We start from the raw sequence: 11,539 nt of genomic DNA on the forward strand, positions 1-11,539 counted from the left end.
TAATGATTTAGGATGACCTCTATTAAGTATCTATGACTGAATGATTAAAGCACAGAACTCATAATTGGCAGATTCATAGGTTCAACTCTGTTGGATTCACTGCAAACGTTCAATAAATGATAAATCTATTGGAATTGACTTGTATCAATGAAATCTCAACACCCAAATATAATGACAATCGTATATATGTACCATAACATGTAAACAGTAAGACCTGTAATTTTTATCAATACTGAAAACCTGTCTTAACAAAAAAAAATTTAGCTATTTTGTGTAATGAGGCAATAGTGGTAATTGGACCAGAACGATTGAAACACGATATTTACGTTCTCTCTATGCATCGACCCTTTTAGGGTTTTATGATTACGATCTACAATTTCCAGTGGAGTGACACTAGCAAAAATGTCACAATTTCTAGTGTAGTGGTTGAACACTGACTCCCAAAGTCCATATTTGATTCTCGTTTATATAGGTCGTGGGTAAGTTTGATAGGGCCTAGAGCCCTCTCATAACATAAGTTATAGGTCTTGAGATAAATTTAGTAGTCTGATTAGCTAGCTGAGCTCACACTTCCACGAACTAAGAAAAGAAGTAAGAAAAGTATGAAACAGAGCAAAGAATACTTTTTTAATTCTTTTTCTCTCCATAACCCATTATTAAGGAGAAAGTTTAGTATCCACTTCTCCCACATGCTTCAGATGGCCCCAAAAAATAGCGCCCAGTTTTGAACAACAAATACATAAAACTGGACTCAAGAAAGAAGAAAATAATTATAATTATAAATACTCAAACCCCAAGTCCATAAGCATATTCATCAAATACATTCCAGGTTATGCTGCCCTGTAATTCTCCTGCTCCAACAACTTCTACAATTGCAATTTCTGGATATTGGGAGATGTACCCTCAAATCCTTTTGGGTTTCCTAATCTACATAACTTATGATAAAGTGATCAGTCTGTGGAGAAGCCACTCAGTTTCATCGGGTACTTCTCTTTTCGTGCCCGAAGTAGCTTGGCCCCAGGGAGAATAATAGCTAACAAGGTCGCCCACGACTAACATATATCAACCTGACTTGCTTTTAAAGATGGATCTTCCTGCAACCAGAGTTCGACCATTCTGGAGATATTGTGCTCCATATGCCACAGTTGTTGCCGCTGTTGTTGACGCTACCAACCAACTGTTTAAATTTGAGAGACAAGTCAGACCGTCAGAGTATCTTTCTTTCGCTTTCATCAGAACATGTAAGTGCACGAAATGTACGATGAAATTACCTCAAGTAGGTAATGTATGCTTCAGTTTCCACAGTTCCAAGTTCTGGTTGAAGAAGAGCAGCAGCTACTAAAGCCAATTGGAAAACTGTATTAACCTGATGAATAAAATAGCGAATCAGGAAAATCTGCAACTTATTATGGATGAGCAACTAATAAAATCTGGCAGGGATTCTTCCAAAACATTTTTCAGCATAGTCAAGCAACAAAATTGAGATTGGGAAGAAGGAACTTGTAACTAGCTTTTAGACTCTAAAGATGCACACAAGAAAGTTGAAACTCACCTTGCTCAGAAAGAGAGGTTTGACCTTCTGCGCTTGGGTTCCATCAAGGTTAGTGAACTCAGCCCAACTTTTCCACTGACCCATAAAACAGAATTAGGAGGAACAGGATGAAACTGAATAATGATTTAGCGAACAACACATTATTGTGGTGACCTACCTCCCAACCCAAGCTACTAGCCCGATTATAGAATGCACCACCAATGAGACCAATGTCTCGGAACACAACAAGTCCGACAAGCCAACCTTCAATACCCAAAACAAGGTAAATCACGAAAGATTTACATTGAGACACAAATATCACCAATACAAACAAAATAGCTTCTCCGTGAGGAGCTAAGAACATGAGTTTGCTCGTCCATTTACAGTGACTACTGAAGCTCCTACTAGTCCATATTCAAGAGTCAAGCCACTGAGCCAGTACAGGGTGACTTGGAAGTTCGGACGTCGTAACCCATTATCATATATTACAAAATGAGGGCTGCCTATAGTGACTGGTTCGTGATACGTAACCAGTTATAAATTGATATTACAGTACTGCTCGTTTGAACGGAAAATTAAGTAGTCACCTGGCAAAAGATCCATTTCCACCATTGCTAAAGCAACACAGCCAATAAGAACCTACATAATCGGATACAGGGGACAACTAAGTTAATAAGGAGATTTGCAATTTGACCACATCATTCACTGGACGGGTAACCATAAGCATGAGTATATAACTTATACCAGAAAAAGTAAAAGTTTGACGGTTAACCTTGTCAGCTAGCGGATCAAGGTAGGATCCAATCACAGAATTAATCCTCATCTTCCTCGCCACATACCCATCTAGCTAAAACAAGAAGTAGCAAGATTAAGCACAAAAGCAAATTTGTAATACGACAACATATGGATAATCCATACCCAGTCCGTGAGTCCAGATATAGCCAACCCCACGAACGCTGAGAGATACCATTCGTTCATGATCATCCTGCATGGAACATGGAAATCATAGAATCGAATAATGTATCATGAAATCTAGAGTCGGTTAGATGCACAACAATTCAGTTATGCTACTCAATTTCATGGTCTCAGACTCCGGTCTTCTCTTCTGTTTCTTTCTTTCTTCTCCTTTCGTATTGAACAACAAAAAAAATTTGTATTACAGGTTACTGAAAGAACAAGTATATGTCAGACATAGCCCGTGATTCTATACAAAGCTCAATGTCTCAATCATCATGACGCCTCGAAAATAGCATTCCAAGTACTAAGAAAATTCTTATAAAAGATTGAAGGTGTCTGATTCTATTTCTTTACCCCATAGAAGATTAAGGTTGGTATCTCCACCTTCATAATTCCAAAGTTCTATCTATGTTTCTTGTTTTCCCCATGCCAAAATTATGACATCTTTACCTTTTGGGAATATGGGCTTTCCCAAACAGTCTAAAGAGTCTATAAATCAACATTTTCTTCATTTTGATATTGCATGTAGGGCTTGGAACTTCCATACATTAGTTGTTTCAGATACTCGTGTCATACGCCTGTGTTGATGTACACTTGGTCACTTTAGTTGGTATAAAGTGAAATTTTGGGTGTAAATCTTGTGTGAAATTGCATGCAATCGTATTACAACCTTACAATACCAATCCACGAGCTTTCTTTCTTGTTTATTACTTCAATGCAAGTATGCAACAATAAGCAATCCAGAAGCGAGTAATGTAAGTAAAGGAGGACCAAATCACCAAATGATTAAGACAGGAAAATATATCATATGTTTTGTATCCTCTTAATGCCTTGTTCACTAACAGTTTCCGACACCTTGTCGGAGCGTGTTATATACAGGTACCCGTAAAACTGCCCACTTTACATAGATTAATAGGCTTTAAGGTCTATAAAATTAGATGTTCACTCAGTGATATGACCTATACAATAATATAGAGAGCACTCAATCATAATCAAGGAGCTGTCCAAACAATTGTGTTTTCTAATAATCTTTTCTTCAAAAGAATAAAAATTGAACTCTGGTAATCACTATTTTCTCTATGAAAACAATTTCCACTTTCTACCCAACAAATTAAGCTTTCATCAATACATAAAGAGTAAATGAATATGAATATGAATATGAATATGAATATGTAGAGAGAGAGAGAGAGGGAAAGAACTTACCATCCAAGAAAAGGACCAGAAACCAATCGACTCATCGAAATCATATTCGGCAAATTAACAAAATTCTCTCCCAAACCCTTGATTTTCTCGACATTCCTCCTCAATTCCTTGTGATCAATCACGTTCAATGACCTAGGAACCGAAATAATTGACTCATACCCTAATTTCTTAGGAAAGGTTCCATCTTTGAGCAAATTCAAGTTAAAGTTTAAAGCTTTTGCCTTTTGAAGAACAATTCCACCAGGTAAATAAAGAGGGGTTGCTGATTGAGAGAGTTGCCATGGAGGGGATGATAGAAAGAGAGGACCTGAAAAAGGAACCCATCTAGAGAATCGAGGAGAGAGAAATCTAGAGTGACTTGATGTGAATGAAAAGGGGAAAGAGAGTGAGGTGGAAGAAGTTGCAAAGACTGAAGATTGGGGAAAAGAAGTGAAGATCGATGATATAGGAGGCGATGGGAATGGGGTTGAAGATGCGCAGAAGTTGAAAAATGATCGAGATTTAGGGTTTTGATTGATAAAAGTTTTGAAGGATCTGAATACCGCCATTAACGAAGCATTGGTCTTCTTCGTCAAGTGATCAAATTCTAGGTTTTGTGAAGGTTAAAGCTCAGTCCGGGTACTGACACGTATTACAATATACGACACGTATTGACACGAAGGAAGAAGAACTTTTGGGTACAAAGTTTAAGCCAAAATAATGCATGTTGATAAAAGGAAATCTTCTCCATATAGTAACAATATAGTCTAGAGGGATTCTTGATTCAAAAATGATGCTATGCCCGGCGGTTTTCCCGGCCCAATCCCGGCCAGCCGAGTTGGCAGGCCAACCGGGCATAGCATCCTGAGTTGGCATAGGAAGGGGATTAGTTTTACAAAGTTTACAATTTGGTCCCTCAAATTTAAACCCTTTTAAGTTGAGTCCTTTTTCTACTAATAACCTAAAACACGGGATTTCACTTTCACTTTCCCTCTTCCAACTAAAAGCTAGGGCAGAACAAGATTTTGAACTCTCCAATCCATTGCATCATCAGGTAAGTCCATTAATGGGTTTTTTTAGATTATTCACTCATCCACCTTTAGTTCTTCCTTCCTCATCTCTTCAACCCCTTAACTATTCATCCATGGACGAATCTCGGGTATTACTTACTTTGCCCTAATTTCATTCCATTTTTTATGGGTAACTGGGTAATCACTCTAGTCTATTACTGTTATTATTGTTACATTTTCAGGTGAAAGTTGGGGTTTTTATTCCTCTTCATGACAATCTAGATGAAAATAACTCAATCCCTAAATTCCCAATCTTCGAGGGCATCAATTCTGTAGGTCGAACAATATGTCCATTGCAGATAAGCGAGGGCAAAACTAGGTTCTCTTGGCGCCTTGGCGATGGAGACACTGTGGTAGCCATAGATATGGGAGAGAGATGACACTAATGGTGATGGTAGCAACGGATGATTTGTGGTTGGTAATGGTGATGGTGGAGAAGATGGAGTCTTCTTGTTTTCTTATTTTGAGATGAATATGATGTGATAATACATTAGTTTGGATATGTTTATAAGGTGTTTGATGTATTTACTCTGAGAAATTTTATGTTTGAAATTTTTTTATGATTATAAGTTTAATGATGTAGGACTGTAGGTTGAATGCTTCAAACCTCAACATAAAAGATTAGAAATTTGGTAGATTAATTAAACCATTTTAAGAACTTTTGTGTATCAGGCATTCAAAGTGCAGGAAGATTATTGAGCCAAACTCCATCTAAACTGAATCAAATAAAAAAAGTCCCATTGTTCTTTTGCTAGTCAATCTCAAATTAGTATTCAATACTAAGAGTGACTTAGTTTCAAGATTATGACTCCCCCCTCCCCAACTGCTAGCAATTTTGTATAGGGTGAAGTTAAAAGGTAGGGATTTATTGGCAATTGAAGTTAACTTTTGATGAAGGATATCCCCCTCTTTGCTGAGATTCAGCCTAATGGGGTACTCTTTTGGTTGGGTAGAAGTGTTTCTGACCATGAATAAAAGTAAAAAATCTTCCTTGACATTTGAGTGAGATTTACCGTCATCTTGTTTCACTGTAACAATACTATACATTATGAAATAGATATTCTAAAGTTAGGCTGCCGAAGATCGAACATAAACATGACCAAAAGACTGCATTAATCTCTTCCAACAAGTACAAGCTTATAGGTTTCAAATTGGATGAAGTTGGACGTAGTCGAAAAAAATTAAAACTTAGCAAGTCACAAAATCACTCTTCTACTCGTAGAAAATAGTCAAGAAGCTTGATACTACGCTTTCCTCTGCATGCGTCAATTGAGGCATCAATTCTGCTGATAATTACAACTTCGTTATAGAATAACAGTCGCAGAGTTCTCTTCTTCTCCTATAGAAGTACTTCTGGCTATTTATTTTGATTTCCTCGCTCCTCCGCACAATAAAAGATGAAATATGTAACACATAACGTGTAATATGTAGCGATCTTCACAACAATCTATCTTCAGCAACGTTAATGTACTCTCTTCCTGATTTTGTTCAACTGGGATGAAAACACTATTTTGGGTTCTGCAGGGTTTTACGGGAATCACATTATGCGCGACAACGAGTGTATTCATGCCAAAACCATGGCAGATGATGTACCTCTACACAGTCCTCCTTCACATCACTAGATTTGGAACTACAAGAATTACACCCAAATTAGTAACACAGTAGACCCCAATTAGTAACAAACAAACAACACAACAAATTAGTAACAGCAAATTAGGTCACACAAAATTATGTTTGTGCCTGAAATATGAAATACAAGATTTAGATTCCTTAGATTATGCAGTAATAACTAAGAAAAATGTAATGGATAATTTATTGAACTCCTCTTCTAGCTAGGACTTCAAAATTTCTTAACAGAAGACTTAGATTATGTATGATACCATAAGCAAAGTGTAAAGAGTAGAATAACAAAATCAATAACAAAACATTCATCAAATCAATAGCAACCACATTAAAAACTAGGCCAAAATCGTTTCTTTGACTAACAAAATCAGTTACAAAGCAAACTTGAAGAAGAACAAATTAGGTTAAAATGAGTGACAAATAAAGGGCTAAATCATCCCTAAAACGACTTTAGCAAGAGCAACAACCGGGTTCTTCAAATCGTTGATACGATTGATGTATTTTGTAAAAAGAGAGAGAGAGAGAGAGAGAGAGAGAGAGAGAGAGAGAGTGAAAATCTAAGAAGAACATGACCCAAAATGAAACTGTACCAATCGAGGAGAGAAGACGACGTGCTAGGTGATTTCCATCTATAACTCGTTAACAGCAATTAAGATGAAATTGATTTTACATCTATAATTGCTTATTATATCTAATTATGGAGATTAAATATAGGATCAAATCAGATTTAATGTACATGGAGACCGAACTTCAGTATACAAACTTGTATAACATCGGATAGTTATGCAAAAAAAGTTCATAAACCACGAAATTTTCTCCGCTTCTCCAGTACCACTCTATGCCATAAACTCAAGATACATACTTCAATTTTACATGGAACTACCTAAACTTGCATATAATATACAAATTTGATTTGCTTCCCTAGATTTTTCTATTGATAATAACCAAATTATAAAATCAGCTAATTCAAACTGAATATCTTGAAATCATGAAACTTAGAATATCTTCAACTTTATTAAAGAATTAGGGTTTCAATTCAATTCAATCCAAATACAACAAACCAATTTGTAAAATCAAAGAAACAACAACAAATATATATAATTAAAGAAGGAAATAATTTTAAAGATTGAAACTAAACTTAATTTTGATATATTTTGTGATTGTTCTAGTGGTGGTGGTGGTGGTGGTGAAGAGATAAAGGGTTAAATTTAGTGGAAGAGGATCAATAAAAAAAGAAAAAGAGTAAAATTAGTGTTGTTGTGTTATGGGGTTATACCTGGATAGGGTGAGAATTGCAAAACAACAGAAAGAAAGATACCCTATACTCCATTAAACACATAAAAACCCTAGAATTTCAACAAAATCTTACTAGTTATGTTGTTCGATTTTGAGTTCAAAAATTACCTGATGATGCCTGGAGTTGAATCGAGTGAAGGAGCTGTATTTCTCGAGTGATTTGAAGCAAAACCCTAGAATTTCTCGAGTGATTTGAAGCAAACCTTGCTGGAATCGAGTTGGAAGAGGGAAAGTGAAGTGAAACCCTAGGTTTTAGTTTTTTTTTTTTGTTGGCAGCTAAGCAAAAGAGGAAAGTTAAAGAATCCCGTGTTTTGGTTCCACTTATTTTAAAAAGGACTCAACTCAGAAAGCATTAAATTTGAGGGACCAAAATGTAAATATTGAAACATCCCTCCCTTCAAGCTGCCAACTCATGATGCTATGCCCGGTTGGCGTGCCAACTCGGATGGCCGGGATTGGGCCGGGAAATCCGCCGGGCATAGCATCATTTTTGTTCTTGATTTTCCTCTTTTTTCATTTGTATTATCTTTTAGATCTATAATAAGAAAATCCGAAGTAGACAAAGAGGAAGATGAAGACACCATTAACAATAATTCTATAATCGAGTGGTTTCGTCACGACATAAAGACGATTTGAAGAAGATTCAAACACGGATTTGATGAGAGTTTCTCACTCTAAAAACGGATTCAAGGACAGTTTTTGAAGTTTTCATAGTCGATTTATACATGGTTGTGATTGGTGGAGAAAAGAAGATGGTTTTCGGATATGGTTCGTTCATGAACAACAACGAAGATCTGGATAACAAGAATTAAATCAAACGACGGAAATTGACTAAGTTCTCTCTTCATCGGATTACTATTAATACTAGTATCATCATTACTATTTCTAATTTTCAATTTATTTGTATTATGAATTCTATTTTGTCGACCTTTAGGGTCTTTTCATTCTCGATGTGAAGAGGTAAATCACCTCTTGATAATAGAAGATTATAATTAACTGAACACAGAGAGAGAGAGAGAGAGAGAGAGAGAGAGAAATCGTGTGGGAGAGAGAGAGATGGGAGAAAGAATTCTCTGTGTGTTTATTCATCTAGTTTACATGAGTATTTATAGGTTTACATGTAGGTTACATATAGAAGTAAATCTAGGAAACATGGAAACTTCCTTTAACAAGTTATTACATAAAATAACAATTAATAGTTAGGAAACTATTAATAATTAGGAAACCCTAATTATAGCCGGTTGGGCTTCCTCTTGCTAGTCGGTCGGTCATCCCATGATGTTGGTGGGCTTGTGTATTCTTGGGCCTGGTGATATACCTTAACACTCCCCCTCAAGTTGGAGCAGAAAGGGACGTGATGCCCAACTTGCCAATAATATGTTTGAACGCATCTGCTCCAAGTGGCTTCGTGAAAATATCCGCTAGTTGCTTAGAAGTAGGTGTAAAACGGGGAGCAATGACGTTGGCTTTAATCTTTTTCCGAACGAAGTGACAATCAATCTCAATATGCTTTGTACGTTCATGAAAAATTGGGTTATCAGCTATGTGGAGTGCTGCTTTATTATCACAGTAAACTGGCATAGGAGAAGAGTGGTCGATACCAAGATCGCGAAGTAGATATTTCAACCATTGAAGTTCACTAGTTAAATGTGCTAGGGCACGATATTCTGCTTCAGCAGAAGACTTAGCAATGGTAGGTTGCTTTTTAGATTTCCAGGAGAGTGGGCTAGAACCCAACATAGTGAAATATCCCGTTGTAGAACGACGGGTGGACGGACAGCCAGCCCAGTCCGAGTCACAATATCCAGATATGTGTAAAGAACTGGTGGAAGATAGGAGTAGACCATGACCAATAGATCCTTTGAGATATCGTAGAACACGATGAGCAACATCGAGATGAGTGGTGCTAGGTTTTTGAAGAAATTGACTAAGATTATTCACTGCATAACTGATGTCAGGTCGGGTGACAGTGAGATAGAGGAGGCGACCAATCAGTCGTCTGTAGATGGTGGGATCCGGAAGAGGGTCACCATCAGAAGGACTTATACGAAGTTTCTGTTCCATTGGAAATGGAGAGGGACGACAGGCAGAAAGACCTGAATCTGTAATAATGTCAAGGGCATATTTGCGCTGACACAAGAAGATGCCTTGAGAGGAGCGAGAGACCTCGATTCCTAGAAAGTATTTAAGAGGACCTAAATCTTTGAGAGAAAAGGTGGTGTGAAGAAAAGATTTTAGTTGAGAGATGGCGATTTCGTCATTTCCAGCAATAACGATGTCATCTACATAAACTAATACGTAGAGATGGACAGATTCTGTGCAGAGAGAAATAACGAATAGTCGGAAAGGGACTGTGTGAAGCCCTTTTTGATAAGGACTGAAGAGAATTTAGAGAACCATTGACGGGAGGCCTGTTTTAGGCCATATAGAGACTTTTGTAAACGACAAACTTTAGACTCCCCCCGTTTAGAAAAACCGGGAGGTAGTTTCATGAAGACCTCTTCATCGAGGTCGCCTTGGAGAAAGGCATTGTTGACATCTAATTGATGGAGGGACCATTTTTTAACAGCTGCAATGGATAGCAGGACGCGAACTGTAACTAATTTGGCGACAGGAGCAAAGGTGTCATGGAAATCAAGGCCCTCTGTTTGAGTATATCCCTTTGCGACAAGACGAGCTTTGTAACGTTCAATAGAGCCATCAGCTTTGAATTTGATTTTGTAAACCCATTTACAACCAATTGCCCTTTTTCCGGAAGGGAGGTCTGTAATGGTCCATGTTTGATTAGCCTCTAAGGCTGCAATTTCTTTTTCCATTGCCTCACGCCAGTGAGGGGACTTGACCGCCTGAGAGAATGAAGTAGGCTCAACTGTAGAGATTACAGAGTTAAGGAAAACCTGGTGAGAGGCTGAAAATTGATTAAAGTGAAGATAGTTAGTGAGTGGATAAGTAACAGTAGAAGAAGGATAGGAGTGACAAACATAATCGTCTAGGTGCGCCGGGGGACGACGGAGGCATGAAGGCCGAAGGGAATGAGGTGGAGATGACGGTGCCTCTAGAGGTAGGGACGATGGTGCCTCTAGAGGGACCGACCGGTCATCGAAAGATGGTGGGCTTGATGACCGAGACCGAGGAGGCCCGGGAGTGCTCGTAGGGCGAGAAGGAGAGGGCGGATCAGGCATGCCGGAAAGGGCATGAGCTGAATCATTGATCCTAGTTGGTGTGCCTATAGGTAGACCGGTTGAGTCCGAAGGAGAAGAAGGAGGAAAGATGAATGAGCCATCATCCGGAATGGAGATCATCGGATGTGTGTGAACCAAAGGAGGGACCCGACCGGTAGTGATCATGGGAAATTTGTTTTCATGGAAGACAACATCACGAGAAGTGATGATTTTTCGAGAATTGAGATCAAAAACGCGATAACCTTTTTGACTGTTGGGGTAACCAACGAAAATACCCGGAGAAGCACGGGAATCGAATTTGGTTTTGACCAATGGTCGTCTAGTAAAACATAGACAACCGAAAACCCGAAGATGATCAAATGTGGGAGGAGATCCCAATAACTTTTCATGAGGAGAAAGACCTTTTAAAGTGGGTGTAGGCAATTTATTAATGAGGTAAACTGCCGTGAGAACACACTCACCCCAAAAGGATAGTGGAAGATGAGCCTGAAGGCGAAGAGAACGTGCCACCTCTAGAATGTGTCGATATTTTCTCTCGACGATTCCATTCTGTTGTGGAGTATGAGGACAACTAGTCTGATGGAGAATTCCCTTTTTGCGGAACCATGATTGGATGTCATTGTTCATAAATTCGGTACCATTGTCTGAGCGAATGGTTTGAATTTTGGGAACTGGGATCGTTCCTTGTCCGGATTTGA

The 11,539-nt window shown here is 38.2% G+C and overlaps 1 protein-coding gene and 1 long non-coding RNA gene across 2 annotated transcripts; one reads left to right on the forward strand and one right to left on the reverse strand.

The window, feature by feature from the left end:
• Positions 1 to 603: 603 nt before the first annotated feature.
• On the reverse strand, positions 604 to 4,395 carry CLS (cardiolipin synthase). Its single transcript, XM_086668715.1, has 8 exons — positions 3,692 to 4,395; positions 2,450 to 2,516; positions 2,304 to 2,378; positions 2,119 to 2,170; positions 1,710 to 1,795; positions 1,553 to 1,627; positions 1,272 to 1,366; positions 604 to 1,177 (listed from the first exon to the last, which is right to left on the reverse strand). Exons 1-8 carry the CDS (start codon positions 4,237 to 4,239, stop codon positions 1,063 to 1,065), a joined length of 1,113 nt encoding a protein of 370 aa, XP_086524841.1. The 5' UTR covers positions 4,240 to 4,395; the 3' UTR covers positions 604 to 1,062.
• A 238-nt stretch (positions 4,396 to 4,633) lies between these two features.
• LOC147549567 (uncharacterized) lies at positions 4,634 to 5,300 on the forward strand. Its single transcript, XR_015237503.1, has 2 exons — positions 4,634 to 4,724; positions 4,923 to 5,300. It is a non-coding gene; the product is annotated as an uncharacterized LOC147549567 (long non-coding RNA).
• Positions 5,301 to 11,539: the final 6,239 nt, after the last annotated feature.

The sequence above is a fragment of the Eschscholzia californica genome, unplaced genomic scaffold, assembly GCF_041429995.1.
Source record: "Eschscholzia californica isolate CP2 unplaced genomic scaffold, dmEscCali1.0.p SCAF_3, whole genome shotgun sequence".
NCBI classification, from domain to species: domain Eukaryota; kingdom Viridiplantae; phylum Streptophyta; class Magnoliopsida; order Ranunculales; family Papaveraceae; genus Eschscholzia; species Eschscholzia californica.

Excerpts from the sequence above, each read along its gene's own strand:
- CLS (XM_086668715.1), bottom strand. The coding sequence starts at position 4,239 with ATGGCGGTATTCAGATCCTTCAAAACTTTTATCAATCAAAACCCTAAA. Across the intron at positions 2,171-2,303 it reads TTGATCCGCTAGCTGACAAG|GTTCTTATTGGCTGTGTTGC; the intron begins GTTAACCGTCAA and ends CCGATTATGTAG. Across the intron at positions 1,796-2,118 it reads GGAAATGGATCTTTTGCCAG|GTTGGCTTGTCGGACTTGTT; the intron begins GTGACTACTTAA and ends TGGGTATTGAAG.